This window comes from Phalacrocorax aristotelis, chromosome 9 (genome assembly GCF_949628215.1).
Source record: "Phalacrocorax aristotelis chromosome 9, bGulAri2.1, whole genome shotgun sequence".
In the NCBI taxonomy this organism is placed as follows: Eukaryota; Metazoa; Chordata; class Aves; order Suliformes; family Phalacrocoracidae; genus Phalacrocorax; species Phalacrocorax aristotelis.
The window spans coordinates 1269085-1292264 of NC_134284.1; the positions used below are offsets into that span (position 1 = coordinate 1269085).

Genomic DNA, 23180 nt, shown 5'->3' on the forward strand with positions numbered 1-23180 from the left:
GGAGGCGCGGGGCTGGAGCTCGTTAAAAGGAGCGGTAGCGGTGGTGGGAGGTGGTATCACTCGGCGGCTCCGCGGCTTTCGTGTCATGGCCCTGCGCAGCGGCTTTGCCCGGCTCCTCCTACGCAAGCAGGCGGACGCGGGGCTCCAGCTGCCCAAGCAGGCGCACTCCGTGGCGCTGGTGGGAGCTCCGCTCTCCAGGGGGCAGGTGGGCATTGTGGCTCGGCGGGAGCGGGCGAAGAGGCACCCCTTGCCCCGCCGAGGGGGCAGGTGGCTGCCGCAGCTGTTCGGCTCCTCTCCGCTCCCCTCGGCGGGGCTGGCGTACCTGGTGGCAGGCAGCACGGGCTAACACATCCCCCTTCTCTTTGTCTCGCAGAAACGGCGGGGAGTGGATCACGGCCCCGCTACCCTCCGCGCCGCGGGGCTGGTGGAGCGGCTGGCCAGGCTCGGTGAGGCGCGACGCGGCGGGGGGCCGGGCGGGTGGAGGGGACTGCGGGGTTGCCTTCATCTTCCCCCTCCCCGGGCAGGGCATCCTTTTCTGGGCTCCTCGGCGAAGCGTGACTCAGCTCGCTTGCTGCGAGCCCGGAGGGTGGGGTGGAAGCGGTTCTTTCCAGTGAATCACGAAACCCAAAACGCCGCTGAGGCCCCGGTGCCCCCGGGAAAGGCGATGCCCGCCGCAGAAATTGCGGTGTGGGGAGGGGGTGGCCTGCCGCATACCACCTGGCGTGCGCCTGGAGCAGCCGAAGGAACGCCCAGCCGCACCGGGGACCTCCCGGAACAAAGAGAGCTCGGCCCTCCTGCCTCACCGACCCCCGTGTCAGCCGCATTCTCGGAAACGCTCGGGTGTACCCGCGTATCCTCTCTGTTGGCACAGCGAGCGCCTTACTGGCATACAGAACGTGTGCTGTTCCCCTTTTGACTTAAGAAAAGCTAGAGAAACGTGAGGCCATTTAAAACGTTATGTGCGCTCAGTGTATCAGCCAAGTAAGACCCTTGACTGTGTTCCTCGATTTCTCAGGTCCCGTGTTTGCCTTTTCCACGTTCATTACCAGCTGCTTACCTTCTTCCTAAAATATGTGAATACTTTCATATGATGAAATTCAGAACTTTCTGGAGAGATCCTCGGATTTCTGTATCGGTTCTCATCTGAAGTTCTGCTTTGAAAGCACTTGAAAATAGCACCGTGTGAATGGAAAGCTTCTGGTCTTTTTACTGCTACTGTTACTGAAGCAAATCCACATGCTTATTTGTGTTTTAACTTCTCACATCTATTGCTTTTACAAGCCGAGAGCTGCAGAAAAACTGTAGCACAGTCATTAGAAACAGGACATTCAGGGCAGAAACACGTAAAGTTGAATTCTGTCTCGGAGAACCTTTAATCTAAAAAGGGTTATGGAAAATTGTGTGATGGGGCTGGATTGCAGCAGTGGACTACAGAAAGAACTATGTTATCTGCTCTATGTGTGGTTAGAGTTAGTGGAATTTAAACGCATGCAGAGGAAATATAATTGCCTAATAACCCTCTATCGAATTTATTCTGAATTACAAGACCTCTTTAAAGCAGAAGCTATTATTCTGTGCAGCCCTGTAGGCTTGTCCTGTGTATCTTATGATTCACAGACTGAAAACTCCCAGTTTGCAATCAAATGGGTAGACATTTTTTCCTGTCTTGTCTTGTGCAAAGCTGACATGTATGCCATTCTTGGCAATATTTGAATGAGAGTGAGCATGACCTACAACCTCTACAAACACGGAAGGGGGAGTCTAAAAGAGGTCTTATATGCAGAAATAAAAGCAGGTCTGGATGTTACTGTGCTTCTTTTAAACTAATGGGTTTCCAGATTTGAAAGGATGGTATGTTATTCTAGGCAAGACTGTAGGAGTAGTTTATCTTTATATCAACAACAAAATTCTATATTGGAAGGGTTGGGATTCTCTTTCAAGCACTTCAGATCTAATACTTCAAAAGAATTCTTAGAGAATTGGAGAGGGGAGAGACAAACCAACAGAAAAAAAAACCATGACACAAGCTCACTTCAGTAGGAACTTGGAGAAGGTAGAAAGAAAGGATGATACAAGCCCTTTCTGAATTCCAGTAACAAAAAGTTGTGGGGATAGAAATGAAGCAAGCTAAACTAAAAAATAAGCAGAAGGTAAAAATTAATTTTACTGTGTAGTTGCTTAATGAGCAAGGAGTCCATAATCAATAATGCGCATGGAGATATTTTCTTGCTGTTCCATTACAATTTTTAAGGGCTCTGGCATTCCTTCCTACTGCAGTCCCAGTTTCCTGTTGCTGATGTATTCTTCCACTGCTCTAGGGTGTTTTGTTTGTTTGGGGTTTTTTTGTTGTTGGTGTTGATCTTTACTGCTTCTGAAATCTCTGCAGCTCCCTTATGAACAGGTTCAGGTGGCACATGGGTTGTAACAGGTTCTGCTGTGAGGGCCCATCCTGAAAGAATGGCGGTTACCAGCATACAAAGAGGAGTTGTTTATCTTGCAAAGATGATCTGCTTGAGGGTAGGGTGGTAGATATAGGAAGAAACTACCATGTAACCTTTTGTATTGCACGCATCTGTAGTTCATGGAAATTTATCAGATTATTGTTTTTGTGTATGGACTGTCTATTTTTCTTCTCACAGGTGGCTGGATAGCTTTGCCTGTAATGTGATAATAGTGCCATTGCTCGGCCTCCTGTGGTATGCTGAACTGGCAGTAAAACTTTAGCTGCTTTCTAACACTGAATTTTCTTGTCATACACTAGAGAATACAACACAGCAACAGTATTTTTCTCATTACTAACTTGGATATTCTACTTTTCTGTTAAAAGAACTAATAGTTTTCATGGGACCTTGTTGTTTGTTTTCCAGGAGCAGGTAAATAATACTGCAGCAGACCAGGTTTCTCCTTTTAAAAAGAAATAACATTTATCTAAGATACAGGGCTTCTGTTCTACCACACATATTGGCTACTTCTGAAGCACTTGTGTCCATAGGGTTGGAGCTGGGGGCAGAGGAGTGTGTGTTTATTGCATGCCCCCATTCTCCACTGGGATGTGAGGGAGTGCTATAAACATGATTCTCCTTGTCATTACAAGCTTAGAACCAGGCATGAGGCCACCTGTGGAATGATGCTTCCCAGCAGAAGAGCAAGGGTGGATTATGGGCAGTCTAAGGAAGTACAGATGGGGGAAAAAAAGCAGTGTTCCTGCAATGAAAACTCAGTATTCTGTAACTCTCAAATCAAATTGCCTTCGCTTGTTTCAAGTGGAAGAGATTTCTGATGATCAGATTCTTCTGTTTGCCTGAAATTGTAAAGTTAACTTACTCATTTCCTATTCATATATTCAAGTTCAATTTGGCCTGCATAAAATGAAGATGCTCTGAAGTCTCTTCTGAGATATAGCATTCAGGTATAAGGTCTGTGCACTGCATTTGTTCTAGTCCTACGTGCATATACTTCGTTACTTAGAATAGCAAACAACCATGTGGCTTTTCATATGTTTCTATGCCTGATTTAATGACTTCCTTGATAGCGCTCAAGCCACATCAGAGTGAGAGAACACTAGACCTTTGTTTCCTCCTTTTTGCACTGTTTTACATTTTGCTTTCACTGGCTGGTATCTTTGAGAGGGAATTTTATTGTTACTTTCACCCTATTTTAATTTCTATTCTTCCATAGTCCTGAGCTGCTACTCCATTTTCTATTTTTTGGTGAGGGGGGATACCTCCCTTGAAAGAGACTGTGACTCTACCTACATGATATGATAAATTCTTAGCTGCCTAAAATGATGACTACCTATGAACAGCTTGTTTATGCTTAGGCTGAAATATGAGGAGGGAGCTCAAAGGCAGATGGTATCGCTAGTCTGTACCGCTGTCAGAGATGAATTTCAGCCAGAGTGACTTTCTTCCCCTTCTAAGAAGCAGAGAGAACACTGTTTTGTGTTGGTGTAGTAGCTTGAGGTATACTCAGGAAGAGTGTTAATGTAGCAGGAGTCCAACTCCCAAGCCAAAAACGGTGGGTGTGCAAGTATGTACCAGGGATAACTTAAAATATAACTGACTAAGGCTGTGAGGCTTCTTATTCACCTTGGTGGTGTTTGTCTTTTGGCTTTGCTCCTTCCCCCAAGGGCAATTAAAGATATTAACACCTTAAAGAACTCTTCCATCTTGCCAAAGAAGTAAAAGTTCTGTATGAAAGTAGAGACCTCTAACTCCCTGGCATCAGGGAGGTGAGGATACAAAGCTTGCAGGGCTGTGTATTGTTCTGGCAGTAAAGAGAAACGGGTGCAATATGTGGAGGCTCTTGGACTTTTGGTGGGAAGGAGTGGGGAAGGTAGATGACAAGATGCACTTGACCTAAGCTATAGAAGATGCAAATTATGAAGTTCTTTAAAGTGAGGATTTCTTGGACCTTTCATGTTGGCTGCAGATTAAGCAGAGATTCTGATCAAACTTAAATCCAGAGTGTTGCCTAGTCCCCTTGCTGAAGGAGAGAAGGATCATTCTCAGATTCTTATAAGTAATAGACAGCTGTTGTTTTGATTACCGTAGCCCTTGAGGTGACTTAGAGTACCTCTCCTGTTGCTAACATGGGAAGAACTTGAGTATACAATGTCTTCCCAAGTACTGACTCCTGTTGATTTCTTCCCCCCTCCCCCCCGTATTTAGAGTATTTAGAGCTGGAGGTGGCTGGGATGCTGAGTTTAGTCAAACTTGGGTTTGGATTACTCTAGAATGGATTAACAAAGGCTGGATCTGAGTTGCTGTTTTGGCAAGTTAGTGGACTGCAGAGATATGTGGCCTACAGACAGAAGTAGAGCTAGACTTGTCAGAGTGACCATCATATTATTAGTCTTTTGTTTGACCAGAACAAAGCTCTTCAGTAATAGGATTCAGGAGGTCAGGGTAGTGAGATAGAAAGGAGTAACCTCCTCTGAAAGAGGAATGGAGCTGCTAATCCCCATGTGACTGGAGATAGGCTCCCGCTTTGCCTAAAACCATTGGATTTCTACTGACATCTACTGCCAAAAATAGCAATGCAACTTTGCTGTCTCTTCAGCATTGCTCATATGGTTAGTTTCAGTCTTAACAATAAATCATGTAGAAGCTGCTTCATATCTCCCCTTTTTCCTCTCTAAATCGTCTCGGGGGAAGAGTTTAAGAGGAAGTTCTGGTGCTGGGGTTCAGTAGATGTGGACTGGCAAGAGTTACAGCGTTGGTAAAATAATTTTCATTAGCCCACCCAGTAAATATGTGTTTAAAGAGTTGCCTGTATCCCTGAAGACTTTGATAAACTGTACCACTCTGCTTGCCCTATATTTGAATTAGGATTTGACATACAGACTGTAGTTTGAGAAGGTCCACTTGTGTTAGAAACAAGATCTGTCATTTTCTGCTGTTGATAAAGTTGAAATGGGAATCAGACAAGCTTTTCAATAACTGCTGGCATTTTAAGCAGCATGTTGTTTAGCTCAATCTCCGCATCGTTGAGATGAGAAATGCTCATGGGTTCTTACTGATCACATCTGCTGTTGGTACTGTCAAAGCTAAGTATCAATTTACTAGGAACATTCTCAGGAAAAAATGGGTTAGGATATACCATAGATATGTTAGACTAACAGCTAAGTCTTCTGCCTTACAAAGCAGAAATAGGAATACCCTTTTTTGTTTTTACCCAAGGACACCCTCCCCCCTTTTTTCCTCCAGGACAGAAGAGGTAAATGGGAGTCCTCTTTTTTCCTTCCTTTCCCTCAGACACAAGCATGCACAAACACCTTTGTTTAATAAAATCAGTAAAACATGCTACTGCAGCTTATTTCCAGAACTAGAATAAATGACCTATTTTTATTTATACAGTGACAGGTAGAGATCCAAGAGACTGTTATTTTTGTTTTATCTCTCAAATGTCGATTAGCCGTGACTGGTTAGATTCAAAGACAAGTGGCTTGACAAAAATCAAAGCACGGTCAAATGGACTGGTCATTACTGGCATTTGCAGTGAATCTGTGAAATTATGCCAGTTGTCAGAATGCATCAAAGGCAGGTGCTGCTCCACTCTGAGAGGGAGGGCAGCCAGGAGCTGACAAACAATGAGGCAGGCAGAAGGAGCCCTGCTGAGGCTTTGGAGGAGAGCTGTTTCGCAGGCCTCCACTGAAGCTGTTTCTAGGCTGGTTCTCTGCAGCAGACCTCATCAGCTAACTCACCTTGAGCATGGGAAGCTAAGCTCTTAGAAGTGGGGGAGTGTGCTCTGACAGCAGTTATAGTTTATCCTTTTGAGTGTTGTACCCTGTGATATTTGCATGATTACAACTAGCCTTAGAAGTTACAACAAGAATGCTGACACTGAAAGTACATGGAGCCAGAGCATTCCTTGCGGTAGGTCAGCTCTGATTCTCTTCCCTCCCCCATGTTGGAGGAGGACACAATGTGCTTGTTTTTGTTTTGGAATAAAAAGTTTTTTGTCAGTCATTGATTTGATGTTTGGTTGGTTTTTCCTCTCCCATTTGGCTGGTGCATATTCCAGGTTGTGCATTATCCATGAAGTTGGCTTTAAAAGAGACTTTGTTAATTTGGAGCAAAGTTCACTAGAAGCTTTAATTGCAACTGTTCCTTGCATCAATTCAGATTAAATACATGTAAAATATTTAAGCTATACTGATGCAGATCAGGAAACCTGAACTGATTATTTTTTCCTAATCTTTCAATAAAAGGAGATGAGATTTAAAGACCAAACAACAGAGCTTTTGGGGGTTTTGTATTTCTTTGGGTTTATGGCAATACCCTTCATCCCTGATAGTTTTATATTATAAAATTAGTTCTAATACATAGCTGAATTTCTGTACCCATAAAACTATCTATGGATTGGAATAAGTTCAGATCACATGATGGTTTTTTTTTTACCATGAATGGTGTTGAAGAGAGAGGGGCAAAAAGGGAAATGACAGAGGTGAAACTTTAGGTAATGAGTTGGGTTTTGATCTGCTGTATGGTGCACAGAACCTGTTACTACTTCCTCATTTGAAACTTTATTCCTGCCTTTCATTGTGGACTCACAGGACCAAGACACCTATGGCAGCTACATGCTTATGTGAATGTGATACAGAGGATTGTTTTTGGATGGAACATGGAAATTTCCATGGTAAAACCACCTTGTGAAAAGCAGGCAATGAGGCACTAAAGTCAAATACAAAAAAAAATAAATCACATCTTTCATTTGAATATGAAGAAGTGAGCTGGCCTGATCTTAGTTTCTTGTAGCTGCTAAGAGGGAGGGGGAGAGGGCTTCAGTAATCTCTGATATATTCTGCTCTCCCTTCCTCTCAAGTGTCTGGGTTAATGAATATAATAACTACTTCTATGCCAATCTAAAGCACAAGGTGTTTGTTGTTGAGGAGAGCTGCTTTAGTATTATGACTTCTGATCGCTGTAAGTACATAGTTGTTTTCCTGCTATTGGGAACTGTTTCTGGGTTAAGCTTATTTGAAGGGTATTAGAATTTACACAGGGTTTGCCAGCAGAGTGGCAGATGGCAATAGCTCCGCCCTTGTCTCCTCTCTGATGCAAGCCACAGTGTAAATGTTTCCCAATGACCCTACATTGACGTTTTTGGAGACCTCTTCAGGTCAAGTGCACTGGATTTCATAAGAGATTAAAGTTATCAAAAGGAAAACAGGTGGCTGCTTGATATGGTGTTGGAAAAAATATTTATTGGCTCATTTTATGTAAAGGATGCCTTAAGACTACACACTTGAGGTAGCAATTGGGATTGGTTTTGCTTGTTGCTGAAGCCTTTTAAATAGGTACCTATACAGAAACTTTATCTTGAACTAGACCTTTCAGAATGCCAACAGGAAAGATCTGAGACATGAACTTCCCTCTTTGGAAGTGAAATTTTAGTGCTGGCAGAAACCTACTGAGCCATCAAATATTTATCTAATAAGAGATTTCTTCCAGCAGATATATATTCTGTTCAAAGAGAATTAGACACCGTGTAAGAACTTCCAGACAAAGTTATGATTAAATTAGGCTGCTGAAGTCTGTCTCTTGCAGCAGGAACCTTGGTAGCCTAATTTCATATTCATGTAAAACAAAAGTATGACCTTCATTTAGATAATTGTTTTTATACACACACTCCCCAGATAATTCTGGAGGGTTAAAACTGTCTTAAAACAGGCTTTAGAAGGCAGTGGTCATAATGAACTGGATCTTTTGTTTGCTCTTATGCAACATTTTGACAGTGTCTGAGAAAGGATTACAAAGTCCATACCATAAGCCAATGAGTTTATACTGAAAAGGACAGTAACAGCATGTAGCCCTTTGCTTCCTTCACAGGAAGGAAAGTAAGTTTGTCTATCAGCATTGTTCATAATACTCACTGCTTCCAGCAAAGCCTTCTGTCTGTGGTGATTCACTTAAATGGGCTTTAATCTGAGAAAACAGTTCATGGGAGTGATGCTTTTGCGTGACGGATTTTATGTAGCACATAGTATGAAGTAAGATGTAGTAACAGTGGTATTTCCAGACTCCTCTGAAAGCAGGTCAGCAGGGCTTAGAAACCAGAAAGAGGAAATATATAATTTTCCCATTTATTCAGGATTTTTCTACTTCTAGTTCACAAATACGCAGTATAAACAGGCAGTGTCAGGAGATAATTTCTACCACGTGTTCCGCATGCTTTTGTTCCAATTCCTGTTTGCTGCCTATGAGAGTCATTATAACAGTGTTGTAGCAGCATGCCATTGGGCAATGTCAGCAGACAGCCTGGATTTACAAAGCTGAATCTCCTAGCACTTTGCTGCTTCTGGCTCTAGTGTAGCATCCCAGCAGAAGAGGCTGGGGCGGCTTTCCTCGCTGCTGCCCAGATGTTTTCAGGTTAAATGCCCCAGACTTATGAGCCACTTGCTTTTACAGAAGAAAATTTTTCTATAAATCTGTCCAGGGAAATTACTTGCTATAGCAACTGCTGCTTCCTGTGGGGACTGAATAAATGGACTGGCTTTTAAGATGATACGAGGTGAACATTACCATTGTCATACAGCTTGCTAAAGGGCATCTTATGTCCCATTTATAAGCATCATTGAGTTGAGCCCAAGTGCTACACTGATATTTTATTTGAAAAGGCATGCAGGAAACTTTATTTTCTTAAAGGTGTTCTTAATTTGTATTTCTACCTAAGTACAAGTTTGGCTCCGAATTATGAAAAATGCTGATTTCCTTTACCAGATACAGGTAAAGTTCTGGTTCTGGCTGTGTAGGCTGAAGAAACAACTGCCCTCCATTCCCCTGGTCTGCTGGTTGAATGCCTGTGTGACCTTTCCCTAACGTCTTCCATCGAAAGAAGTTGACCTAGGGAACATCTACTGTACAAACTATTTCAAGTTAACTTATTTTTAGCTGAAATGTGCCCCCAAGCAGCCCTGTTGATGAAACTGTCAGAGGGGGACACTGAACCGCTGAGGATCCCACTCCTCAGCTGTGGAAGAGATGCATGCTGCCTTTATACACTAATCACTCATACTAACAGGAGGGCTGTTGTGCATATATGCATCTTATTTATGTAATTATACTCTGTGGCCATATTCCCATGGACACCTCCATCTCCCTGATATGTCTTTCAAGCTCCTCTAACAGAACTAGGTGAATCAAGCCTGGTTTGGTTTTTTATGTTTTACTTTTTGTTTGTTTAGGTTTTTCTTTTTTTTTTTGGGGGGTGGGCGGGGTGTGTGTGGGTTGTTTGGTCCGTGTGTGTCCCGTCCTGTTCCCACCCCCTTCAAAAGGTGATTTCCTCTTGAGCCAGGGTGCTGAGGAAGCTGACTTGTATGGACTTCGTGGTTATAAATGTTCTGCACTGTTGATAATTGAATAATGAATCAAACCATGTATTTTTCACTTGCATGTAATTTCTGTTAGAGCCTGAAAGTGGAACAAAAAGTTTCTTTTGATAATATTTAATTTAATATTATTTAGTTACTAGCAAAATGTTTGTAATGTTTAGTTTGTAAGAGCTGTAGCTCTTACATTTAAAAAGAATTTCAGTCCTGGCTAGACCTGATCTGTGGCACTGACAAATGGTGTGGATGCTGTGCTTTCTAACGAAAGCAAGGAAGCTGGCTCTCCTATCTGCCCACATTTTTTCAGTTTTCAGAACTTGGATCTACTGCCTTTTAAAAGGCCCTAATATATTCTTCATGCTCATTTTCTGTGCTGATTCAAAAAGATGTTATTTTATAACTATCAGTGTCTTAAAATAGGGAGTGCCCCAACTACCAAAGAAATTAAGTGCTTATTTTTTGGTGTGGTGGATTATACAAATCTTTCACTAATGGCCAAGTAACAGCAAGATCCACCAGACTCCACTGCACTGTAGCATGTCTATCCATTTAGCAATTTCTGTGTTGGACAAAATAATGTAGTTGAGAAAGATTAAGCTTTTTAAATTCTTTAAAGGAAAACTATTTGCAAGCCAGGCAGATGAAATGAAAAACAGTTCAGGTCTGTAAGTGTTAGACTAATGCCTGAGGCACTCTAAATAAAAGCTAAGAAAATACATCCATAATTACTTTAATAATTTGACAAATTCTTTTTCTTTGCTGCTCAATAAGCATTAAGAGAAATGCACGTGTTGAGTTCATCTCTAATATCTGGTCAATCCTAATAGATAAACCGTGTATCCTGAAGTGATTAGAAGTGTGTATATGCATGTGCATACACATATTTATGTGTTGTGTTTTGGGGGTTGTTTTTTGTGTACTATCCCTTCACTAAGCTTTCTTTTTGCCCTAAGGTCATTTAATCATAACCTCTAAAACTCTAGGCACAATTAAAAGTAGGAAGAAGAGATATTATTAATATTTGAGGATTGGATTAGTGCATACTTCTGAGATTAACTGTGTTCTTAAACAGATACATTTTCAGCCAACTATCCAATGGCTATCACCCTGGGAAACTTGAGCTATCCTCTGCAAGCACATAAAAACAGTAGGCCTAAATAAATGAGGGAAGCACAAAGCTGCTACAGGGCTTATGCACTCTATCTGAACAATGAACTTTTGAAGATGGCAACAAAAACCGAAGGCATCTATTGTCTTAACAGACATGAGGCTTTTTATAAACGTAACTAGAGAGAGAGACTACTTAATGCAGGAGATCTGAGTACCATTTGTCCAAAAGGCAGATGACATCCCAGAATTCTGGACCCCAAAAATGTGTCTGTCCATCTAACATACCTATACTGTAAGCTGTATGAACCTCATGTGATTGTAAGAAATGAATGGCTTTTTTTATTCAGAAGCTGAAACAAGTCTTTTTCCCTTATAAATGGGGGTTGGGAGGAGGGCAGGATAAAGAAGGAAATTCTTGAACACAAGTGCTACTTCCCCACACACACTTGCTAGAATCTGCCATGTTTGGCCTGCTTTGAGCATAACCTGAAGAATCTTAACAGGTTCCTTTAAGTGTTATGAAAGGTGGCATGGCCGGTTCTTTGTTTTACACTGATCTCAGGACGGAGCTTAATGATAGAATTTCTTTTCATTCTTTTTCATCTTTTAATGGGTAGAAATATTGTGATGTGCTTTTATGTCCTGTAAGAGAGAACAAAACATAAGTGGTAGTCCTTTTTCCCATTATGTTGTGTAATGTGCAGTCCTGCACTGCGTAAGTTGCTGAACACAGCTCCCATTTGCGGATTTACTTCCCACAGATGCCAGAGGTATTAGATCAAATATTATTAACTTGTACAGCACCTCTAAAAGCTCTTAATACCTATTGAATGATGCAATGTCTTGAAGTCTTACTTCCAAAACTTGTCTCCCGGGGACACTCAAGTACTTTCATCAAACTTCAAAATGTGTAGCTGTGTGCATATGAGTGAGAAGTAGCCTTGCAGGAAGATGTGAATTAAAAAAAAAATTAGACTTTTGACATTCATTGAACATCTCTCAGAACTCACAACTCTTCTCTGATTGTGCACAGCAGCAGAATGAAACAGAGGGTAAAAAATGTAGTGGTCATATGGGAGATCAGTGCATTCAAATCTGAACTAAATGGGCTCAAAATTATGCAATCTTAGTGGCTAATTAGGTATTACCAAAGGAGGGGAAAAAAATGCTGTTGTATGCCTGTGTTGCCTTTTGAAAATGAGGGAGTTGGTATCTCGCGGTCCAGCTTACTGCTTTAAGTCTCTGCAGCTAATGTGCTTTCTTACAGAGTTGCTGAGACTGCTTATTTAATCTTTTGTCAAGTGGCAGCGCTCAGCTGCCATGTCCTCTCCTAGCAAATACCCTGACATATGTCCATCTATGTCCCTGCTATAAAAAGGATGCTTCCCTATTTCCCAGCCACCTAACTCTCACAAATGACTCAGCCATTCTCCCTCATTTTTTCACCAGTCAAAACTCCTTTTGAAATTATAATAAAGACATGTTTTTCCTCAATGTTACTTTTATTTCCACTGAGCAAAATCAGAGACCCTGCTTCTTAGATACTAGACGAATGACTTAATGGAAATTAAGCAGGAAGACCAGAGCCCCAAGGAGGCTGTTTATTGGTATTGATTTTCTTAATTTTTTTCAAGGTGCCCTGTTAGGCATAGGATGGCTAAAGGCAGAATGTAAAGCTCTAGCCTGGATGCTTTGAACTGCAAACAGACTAGTGGTTCTGAGGAACAAATGGGACAGGCATGACTGGTATTCAGGGTGGTCATGACTTATTTACAGCTGTACCAGCAGTGGCTTAATACCTTGGGGCCTTTACAGTCCTTATCAGTGCCTGCAGCCACAGGCCTGCCTGAAACTGAGAGGCTCTGGCCTGTGACATACTGTTAGAAATGTTGGCTTCTAAATGACTGTTAAGAAAGCACATGGTATCAGACAGCAGAGCTTCAGAGGATAAGCTCTATAATGGACATGAAAGAGAATTAAACTTAAAATGCAGCCAGTTGATCAATATGTTCCCACTTGGGTGGAGGAGGGGAAGCAACACTTGGAAATGTTCCCTTGTTTCCTAACCTGTGAAGTGACTCTACTTCACAGTAAGTAAACAGAAATACATATTAGGAAAGGCTAAGTCTTAGACCCAGAATGGTGTCAGGCTTCAACAGCCAATTAAGTTGTAACAGGCAATGACAGGATCTCAGAGAGGGTTGGGATCAAAGCCCCAGAATTAAAATGCCTTCTAAAACATCTTGCGTTGAGAAAATGGACAGGTTCTCTTACAAAGCACTAGTGCATCCTCTGAGTTGACTGGAAGTACTGTAAGAAAATTTTCTTTATTGGTCATGTGGCACTTTTGTGTCTGGATTGTTGTGGGGTTTGAAAACGGAAAATGACTGCTAGGACTCAAGTATAGTTAGTGAAACACGTAGGCACTTTGAGCAACTGAGCTCATTTAAGGCTGTATACAATCTGTTTAACTGGGAAGGGAGATGGCAATACAAACTGTACTTTTTCATGTTAAAATTACCAAGAAATAAGTTTGAAAAGCCAAACTGTTTTTCTAGGTGACTTTCTATGACTGTCCTACCTCGCTGCTGAATTAAAGCAACAATACCATCTTCAGCTTCCTAATCTGTAGAGTTGTGATACGGTTGTTTGCAAGGGCATGCAAATAGTCAAATGAATCCATTCCCTTCCCATTGATCCTTTCATGTGTGCCCACTTGATTTTTCTGAGGGGTCTGTATTTTGAACATTTCTCTGGGCACTTATTTAAGTAACTCACTTTCTCCTTTTGCTGCTGTGTTTCCAGGATGCCAAGTGTACGACTTTGGAGATTTGAATTTCACTCAAGTTCCCAATGACGAACTGTACAACAACCTGATTTTATATCCCCGGTCAGTGGGTTTAGCCAGCCAGGTACTGGCTGATGCTGTAAGCAGAGCAGTGGCTGCTGGACACAGCTGTGTGACTATAGGAGGCGATCACAGGTGAGCTGAGCTAGAAGCAAGTAGTGGTGCATACTGCAGGTTGATACTTGGAGTATGAGAGCGCCATTAAAAAGATAAGGGGATGGTGGGAACAACCTGGGGTCATTTCCTGGCAATAACATAGGGTAGCAGCATTTTTATTTTAGTGCTGGGGCTTTTAGGGTGGAACATGGAAGAGAGCTACAAAAATCTGACCTTCTAAGACAGTACTGCTTAGTTCCAGACTGTTCTGTGTTCTGTAGACATGCAAGTGAGGTTTTCCTGTTTGGGAAAGTTTGTGTGATCAGGTCCCTTTAGGAGTTCTTGTGGGTTTTTTTTATTGCTGGATGTTCAGTAATGGTGTCTCTTGCCCCTCAACTCTCAGGATGGGTTTGTAATGCCTGCACACAGACCATTTTGTAATAGATCTTGTAACATGTGAATCTTTCTCCCCTTTTTCACTAACCTTTTGTCTGAGAATTGGTTGAAGAAGGTAGGGCATGTAAGTGATTTGGTGTGGAAGATGTCATGACTGGAATGAAAAAAAACAGGTGAATAGCAGAATTGATAAGTAAGCACACTAGATTATCTAAGCGAGAATTTGGACCAGACCAGGTGAAAGTTATGAGTGTGGGAAGGGTGCCAGTGGAGAGAGAAAAGAGCTCTTTCTCATCTGTCAGTATAAGTATATAGACCTATAAAGTTACTTGGAGTCTCCTGGAAGAATGATAGTGGCATGCCATGCAGTTTGTATGGGATGCAGCCTTTACTGTTGCAGATGCCTGATGTACTGAAACATGACAACGTTGCTGACTGAAGTTGCAGAGACTTCCCATTGTCCTGAAGGAGAACTGGTGACTAAAGACTTTGCTACTCTATTTCCAGCTTGGCACTTGGTTCTGTCAGCGGCCATGCACGGCAGTGCCCACACCTTGGCGTGATCTGGGTGGATGCACACGCTGATATCAACACCCCTCTTACAACTCAGTCTGGAAGCCTCCATGGGCAACCTCTCTCATTTCTCTTGAGAGAGCTCAAAGATAAAGTAAGTATCTTGCTTCTACAGTTCACCTACATTGGAATCCTCAGAGCATTTTACTTTTTCTGGTGTAAGGTGCTTTCTTAGCTGCTGCAAATGCACACCTTTTGTTATCTGAGTATAAGCAAAAATATGTATTATTTCTGTGTTTACACATGTACATATATACGCATCCCCTATACACAAATGCACATGTGCACATGCAAATATATATACACAGACACATTTAGAAACAAGAATGAGAAGAAGCTTTTAATTGTATTAGCACCTCATGCATTGTACAGAAAGCAAGCGTTCACACAAGCTCTGTGTAGCAGCCGACCATGCTGCCGTTCCTGCGTAAGGAGCAGAGCTGGTGTGGAGGCTGTGCAATGGCAGCAATTCCACCAAGTGAGCAAAGGAGGGAACCTCCCTGAGCTGAGCCTGTGCAAGCTGTGTCCAGCTCACCCCTAGTGACAGCTGGTTCCCGCACACCGTGCGCACTTCTGCTTGGTTTAGCTCTTCCATGTTTTGACAACCTTGGGGCCTGATGGGCTGTTTCTGCCTGATCTCTCCTAACTGGCTGCTCTGGTGTTGGCTCCACTGGTAAATATTACAAATCAGAGTACCTGTACCCACTTTCAGGGTGATTTTGAAGAGATAGACTTTGTCTTGAAATGAGGTCAAATTATCAAAGAGCTGTTTACCCCTGGGTACGTGGAATGTGCATGACCAGTTTTTGCTACTGTCAGGATGCCAACCAGGAGGTTGACCCGAGGCCTGCATATCCTTCTTGGTTTAGCTGTGGCCTGTATCTCCCTATACAGGTACCTGTAGCATCCCCTGGAGACTCAACAGTGACAGCCTGTGCAGCGTTAGTAACTGGGGCATTTGCAGTGGGAACATAGGTATGACAATCTGCTTCTGCTGAAGCTTGGGCTGGAGAGTGGGATCAGCCACCACAGGTTGAGAATGGATGCTAGAGCTGCAGGAAACCTGACTCGATTTTATTCTGGCACTTTGCACTGCTAGTCATTTCTGTTAGGATCCCCCACCCTGATAAATTTTGGGGGTGTTGTGTTGGGGGAAGTATGTATCTTCCAAGTACGACCAAGCACATATTAACATCTTTATGGCTACTGAAGATACCATTGCGCTCTTACCTATTGGCATAGTGAGATTACTGTCATCTGGTAAAGCAGCTCTTCTTTTCTCCTGCAAATTCTTTTGCATTAACTCCATCCTGCAGTCAATTTTGTGCTTTTTCTAATAATTCTAGTATGGTCTCTACAAACATGCTAGAATTCCCAAAATAATGCAAAATTAATGGGGCTTCTTTCAAATATCCCCAGGGCACAAGATGGTTAATATAAAAGGCTACTGTATTTCTAGTTTCTTGCCTGTAAGTTAAAGGGGGTGATTTTTTTGTCTTTTTGGCAACTGCACCCACTTCTGCAGAAGAGACAGGAAGAGCAAAAGAAAATTTTGTGACTTTTGGAGCTCACCCAAGGTGAACAGTTTGTCTTGGTGAGAACAGAACAAAGTCAAGTTTTTTGATAGCTGAGGAAGGAGGAGAGAGGCAGAATAAGATATATTGCTTTCCTTTTTTGTCAGTATGACAAAATTATTTAATCTGCTTCCTGTATATACATAGTTGATTTCTGGTCTGCAGGGCTCCAGTTCTTCAGCAGCACAGAAAAGCAATTTTTTTTTTTTTTGAAGAGCTACTAAAAGAATACTGGGAGCTTTCTGCAGTCAGTGGGGGAGCAGGCCTCTGGCCAGCAGCAGTAGTGAAGAGTACAATTAGTCTATACTTAGGGGTGAGTTAGTCAGCTATGGTGCTGGTTATGAGATCTCAGGACAAGCCCACCTGAATTCTAGCTGTCAGGAAGCCTACGCAGAAACATCTGACACAAGCCCCTCAGCCTGTATTTGCACTTTGCAAACAGGTGTGCACTCATTTAGAGGTTTTTCTTACCCTATTGTACTCCTCCTTAGAGGGAGGAAGCCAATGTCCGCTCTGCTGGTGCAAGGCGGCTTCTACCACAGTATAAATTTTTAAATAGCAATAGTAGAATGTGCCTTCAACAATAGCTTGCCTGGCTACATATCTGACTTGCTGGAGGGAACCTTTACGTGTGAACAGGCGCACATGGCTCACTCTCATCCACTAGAGCATCTGTGTTGACAATGGGGACAAAAATATTTACTGTTGCTCTTTTTCCTGAGTGCTTTGCAAGGATTCTTTTTGAATCCTAAAACTGAAGGCTACTCTAGTCCTACTGCTAAGTGTAACACCTCACAACAACAAACTAACCGGTTGCACTTTTTGCTTCTCAAGGAGGTTTTGATTGTGTCAAAGGGCACAGAGGATAGCAGTGCAAGAGGGCAAGAGATATTTTGCAGTGAGCCCTGCATATCTCCTTCCTTGCTTTCACTCATGCTGTGAAGGGGTTTTTTGAGCAACCCCTCCCCACCATGCACCTCTGTGTGTGTGCTTCTCTGGGTGGACTCCCTTGTTGATACCAAACTCTCTCTGACTTACAAGACTTAATCATCAACTTAATAGTCTCAGGAAGACTAGTTAGCTCTTGGCTCCCTGTCTAGATTGTTTTGTAGAAGCACAGAGAAACAACAGCTCCTTTGAGGATACAAGAAGAGCGCAAAATAAAATGTAGTCATGCGTCCTATCTGATTCATTGCCCATCTCTACTAACTGGTTCTGTTCTTCCAGCATCTCCAGGCTCCTTGTTCCTCATTCCCTATTACAAGACTATGAGATGGAGGCAGTAGCACAACATATGTTTCTCTTGGTGGCACAACCTGCTTAGACTGTTCTTGACCCCACACCAGCAACTCCGTTTAGCTGCTGTAACTTTCTGTGGGCTTGCACGAGAACTGACTCAGGAGCACTCTGGTTAGTTTTTGATACACATCATGTCCTAGCCCTTATTCACTTTGTGACCCCACAAACAGCTGTCCTGGCACAACATTACAGGGTAAACTGATGTGGCAGCAACTGCCAAGAACTCCCCAGGGCTGTTTCAAGTCCCTCAGTTTAGGTGTTCTCATCTTTTTTTAGAAGCCCTTATGTATCCAGGGCTAATAAGCTTGGTCAATGCTCTACTGGATTGTGTCTCCATGTAGCAGACGCCATGAAGTATAAAAGTAGTGCATCTGGCTATGAAATAAAGTATTTGGCCAGGTTGCTGTAGAACAAACCCCCGGTGCTGCTTGCACAGGCCATTCACAGGCTGCCAGCTGCTACTGGTTTGTCTAGGCAGCTTCGCAGGAGCACTGCCTGGTATTCTGCAAGGCAAGGTGGCACTTCAGAGTTTTTAAAAAAACTTTAAAACAGCAAAATTAATTTTAAGAGAAACTCTTTATGAACATAAGCCTTTAACTGGCATTCCTCAAACTGAGCATTAGTGTCAGGGCTCTCGCAGCCATTCAAATTAAACTCATAAACTGCTATTAATAACTTACCCTGAAAATGCCTGTACCTTTTTCTGATGCCTGTTTGCCTGTACTATCCGCAACTCCTTTTCTATTGCAACAAAGTAAAACCAGAGCCTAGCAAAGGAAGTTGGGACATTCCATTCTCTTTAAATAAAGAAGGCGTGTAATTAAAAATGGCAGTATTAAATCTGCTAAATCATTGACACTAGAGAGTATCTGACAATATTATAACACTATGCTCAGCTTATGGTATGGGGAGACCTGAATTATTTTTCCTGGTGGTCTCCAATTCATTTATCCTTACTCTGAATTCATGACTGCAGAAAAGTTTTAAGTCATTTCCCCAGAGTAACATTTATTAGAGCTATGGATGTGTTAGCCTTTAAACAAATCCAAATGTTGTAACTGAGAAGAGGGAAACAAAGCTGCCTTAATGCTTGACAGCTGTGTTAGCTGTAGCCATTTTCAGAGCTGGGAGAGGAAGGATGGAAACTTGAGTTAATTTAAAGTACTAGCAAAATTAGTAGGTATTACCAACTGAAGGATTTTTATAATTGCATACCATGACTACTTAATTACCAAAGCTGAAAAACTGACCTCATCATCCTTCATTTGCTGTCCTAAACCTGCTCTCTTTAGTTCTACATTAAAAATCAGTACGATGTAGCCCAATGTGGAGGCCCAACTTCTTGTAATTTTTTTTTTTCTTCCCACTTTGAATTTGTCCATCTTTGATGTTATTCTTGCAACAAAGTCTGCATGACTTTTTGGTGATTCTTCTGGAAAGACAGAGACGCCTTGGTTTTTATTCTTCCACTTAAGTATGATGTACTGGGTTAAGTTACGTAGCATTATCATTAAATGCACTAAGTGATCTACATCCGAATATCTAGTTTCTTATCATTCCCCCTTACAGTCACTGATGCCAATTACCTATTGCTTGTGGAGTTGGGCTGTTTATTCCTCCTCATCAAACTGGAAAATGCAGAAGAGTAAAAACTTCATTCGTTAACATTCAACTCAGGTAAAAGGGTACAACAAAAGCAAGGACTGATTAAACCAGGACACCAGACTCTCAAGTGAAGTATCTCTGTTTAGACAGAGAAAGGATACTGTAAATAAATACAAAATTTTGAGGCAAGCATTAAATACGGTTTAATACAGTTTTGTTATATATGTCATTAAACTAATCTAATACCAAACCTTTGCTTGCAGGTACCACAACTTCCTGGCTTTTCCTGGCTAAAGCCCTGCCTTTCAACATCTGATATCGTGTACATTGGTTTGAGGGATGTGGATCCTGCAGAATAGTAAGTTGATTTAGATTAAAGGATTTCTCTAAAGGCTGAAATCATGAGCTGCTTTCCCATCTGGCTGTTCCATTCACAAAGGCTGCTAGATTTAAGCTTAGGCCAGTAATAATTTTTAAAATTATTTTAACAGCTACATTTTGAAGAACTATGAAATCCAGTATTTTTCCATGAGGGATATTGATCGCCTTGGAATTCAGAAAGTTATGGAAAGAACATTTGAACAACTCATGGGCGGGTAAGAAACTATTATCCGTCTTAAACTACTCTTATCATCCACTTGTTAAATATCTACTTTCCTTCTGCATCTTGAACTGGAACCATTTTACAGTGTTTAGCAAAAAGCTACAAGAGAGGTTAGAGTTATGGCTTTGTTTTACATGATTTGTTGTGTTTCTTGAGGAATTCTGCACTTCGCTGCAGTTTGACAAAATGTCTGAATCATCTTGGAGTCTAAGGTATCCATTATACTTTTAAAAACATATGTAGTGACTGTTAGTGCCTGAGGTAGAAGCACTTGATGGCTTCCTCCTTAGACTGTGCTACAGATGCTGTCCTGATGCCAACTGCCATGTTCAGTTCAGCTACTGAAATGCACTGGAACCACTTCAGTTCAGTGCTGAAGTCTTTGCTACCCTTGTTCACGTTTGCTGAACTATCAGGGCTCCCTGATCTATCAGGATCAGTGCTGGTCTAGGGACACATGGAGAGGATCAGGGCTGAGTGACCTCTCACCACAGGGTAGAACAGAAGTCCTGTAAGCCAAGCAAGGCCCATGGATCTGTGCTGCATGCTGTTGTATCTAAAGATGCGCTTGCCCTCCCTTCCTGGCTGCAGCTGTGTCAAGTGAAGTTGCTAATCCAGATGCTTCTCCCTACTGAGCATCTGCAGTAAATTGGAATTACTCATGCTACCACTTAAACAGCTCATCTGAGGGACAAGCAGTGTCCAATTTCTTAAGCTGTCACAGGTTGCCAGACATCATGTAGTGACTAACTAATGTTTTAGGTTTGAGATTATCCTTTGCTTTTTCATCAGCTAGGCTTACATGGCAGAGTTTGGAGGCAGCCTTCAACTATTGACCTGAAAAATGCAGAATGCCCCATTCATTGTGATGAGCTGTCTATGAAATCCTTAAGCTTCATGTTTCCTCCATCCTAGATGCCACGCAAATCGATGTTTCAGCCTTTCACCCTGGCTTTCTGTACAAAAGGAGAAAAGGCTGGATTACATTGTATGTTTCCCTGTGCTTTTCCAGCTAAGGAGACAAATACCGGATAAGATGGTTAGAACTGAAGTACTTATCTTCAGCCAAATCAGACCTGGGCAGAGGCTCAGTAAAAGTAGAAAGTCAAACTTCCATTTTCCCAATGTGTACTGGGGAAAGTTCTGAGCTAAGAGATGTTTCCAAGTCCAAAGATACTAACAAAATAAAGTCCTTTCCAAATGTATGTAAGACACCGTGTGTGACTTAAGACCTTTAGCATCATGGAGCACGATGCTACTGTGCTGATCAGCCTGGACAGTAAGAAATAAATGTAGAAAAAGTTCAGGGTTCTGAGATAGCTTTTCTTGGTTTATTCTGCCTCAGGAGACAGAGACCAATCCACCTGAGTTTTGACATTGATGCTTTTGATCCCTCACTGGCTCCAGCAACTGGGACTCCTGTTCTGGGTGGATTAACTTACAGAGAAGGCATGTACATCACAGAGGAAATACACAACACAGGTAGGAGTTGACCAGCAGCACTGGACTGAGCAAGGATGGGACAAACTACACAGAGCTCATATTGGTTCTGTTTCTCCTGTGTAACTAGATAATAAGATAAAGGTAGCCAAACCTGAGGTGCCTACAGAGCCAATTCAGCCTTCAGTAAGGGGAAAAGCAGCCCTATGTTTGGGCAGTGACCCAGGTGTTAGAAGCAGCTTAACCGTCAACTTACCAAAAGTGAATAAAATACATAAGATGACCAAGTTGTTAATACATTGTGTAACACTGTCCCCTGCTCTGAAACACATAAGGTAAGATGTAAAAATGGGCTTCCATGATTTAAAAAAAAAAAAAATGCAAACAGCTCTGTAGGATTGAAGGCTAGCAAATCAAGCTTTTGCAAGTGTGCTGCAGTTGACTCAATATATTGAGGAATTTCCTTCTTATGCCATGGAGTTTTTGTTTGTTTAAACAATGAAATGAGTTACTTGCAGTGAAAGTTGGTATGGGAAGAAGGAAAAAAAAAAATCCAACAAACAACACATCACAACCAGACAACAGATTCAATAGAATCATGAGTAGGATGGCAGAAAATACTAGGTGAAACTATAATATCCCCTAATTTTTGGACTGGGAGCAAACAAGATTAAAAAACTATTCCCCTCATAAGTGTATATGGAACATCAAACTAAATGCTAAAAGCATGGATGAGTGAGGTAGTGACAATATAAGAAAGAACCAAATTAAAAACACAAACTTGCATCTAGGAGTGATAACCTCATCCCTCACTTGAGCCAATTCTACTTAAGCCTGTGGCCTACTCTACCCCTTAGACAAGTATCAGGTTTGCTGCAATGAATGAAAAGCTGCATAAGAATCACTGTTAGGGATTTTACCCTTTTTTTCATAGTAACCATGCTGTGAACTGTTTTCACAGGAATGCTTTCAGCTGTAGACATGGTTGAAGTCAATCCACTGCTTGGAGCTTCTCAAGAGGAAGTGAATGCAACTGCTAGTCTTGCAGTTGATGTGATTGCAACGTGCTTTGGGCAGACAAGGGAAGGAGCACACACTGCTTTTGATGAACTCCCAACACCCAGTTCTCCAGATGAATCTGACAGTGAAGAGCAAGTGAGGATTTAAGAATCCAAAGCATTGGGTACACTGGACATTACAGAGCTCTGCCAAGGCCCTTGGGGGGATAGATTGTCAACACTTGGCCGATACTGTTAACTTCTCTGTTTTTAAATAAACTAGCTTTTCCACTGATCAGTGGCTACTTTACTTAACTAAACAAATAAATCTTGGTATCTAATATATATAAATCGAGACAATAAAATATTTATTACCTTCTTATTAATCTTACCAGTAGTTCAAGTCTGTCTCTGCCTTTTCCTTTTACTCCCATTCTCTGTCTTTCTAGTGTCAGTACAGTTTCAGCCAACATGCTGTCTGCCTCATCAGACAGTTCAATCCTTAGGTGCTCAAAGAGAACAGACATCCCATCGGTTCCTCAACAGTGGAAAAGTTCATCCTGCTCATGAAGGTTCATCTGCTGCGAAAGAACTTGTAGTAGACCACACCTCCTAGGATGGCTAGTTCCAGGATGATGATAATTGACAGCAACAACTTATTAGTGGTTACTCTAGAGTTAAAAAGTAAAAAAAAAATCCAAGATAGCTTTGTTTTCATAATCAAGAGGGGAAAAAAAGATTCTAGATAATTTGGTCACCATCCTACCTTCAATAAGAAGTACACTCCCTGTTTTAGCTAGACCAC

General features: G+C 41.9%; 2 protein-coding genes across 3 annotated transcripts in view; one reads left to right on the plus strand and one right to left on the minus strand.

The window, feature by feature from the left end:
* On the plus strand, positions 1-22772 carry ARG2 (arginase 2). The gene is made up of 8 exons (XM_075103162.1): positions 1-205; positions 374-446; positions 13748-13925; positions 14790-14949; positions 19597-19691; positions 19825-19929; positions 21283-21419; positions 22339-22772. Exons 1-8 carry the CDS (start codon positions 86-88, stop codon positions 22542-22544), a joined length of 1074 nt encoding a protein of 357 aa, XP_074959263.1. The 5' UTR covers positions 1-85; the 3' UTR covers positions 22545-22772.
* VTI1B (vesicle transport through interaction with t-SNAREs 1B) overlaps positions 2322-23180 on the minus strand; it is a 35509-nt gene continuing 14650 nt past the window's right edge. The window contains exon 6 of one of the 2 annotated variants that reach the window (XM_075103159.1): positions 2322-2449. In XM_075103159.1, the coding sequence (XP_074959260.1) occupies positions 2404-2449 (46 nt within the window). In that variant the 3' untranslated portion in view covers positions 2322-2403. Of the gene's footprint in view, positions 2450-22726; positions 23047-23180 lie in introns of those variants that run through there. The other variant, XM_075103161.1, reaches the window with a different exon arrangement.

Bases quoted from the DNA above. Each gene is read 5' to 3' on its own strand.
- ARG2 (XM_075103162.1), top strand. From the start codon at position 86: ATGGCCCTGCGCAGCGGCTTTGCCCGGCTCCTCCTACGCAAGCAGGCG. The intron at 447-13,747 runs GTGAGGCGCGAC...CTGTGTTTCCAG, and splicing joins GGAGCGGCTGGCCAGGCTCG to GATGCCAAGTGTACGACTTT. The intron at 14,950-19,596 runs GTAAGTATCTTG...CTTTGCTTGCAG, and splicing joins TGAGAGAGCTCAAAGATAAA to GTACCACAACTTCCTGGCTT.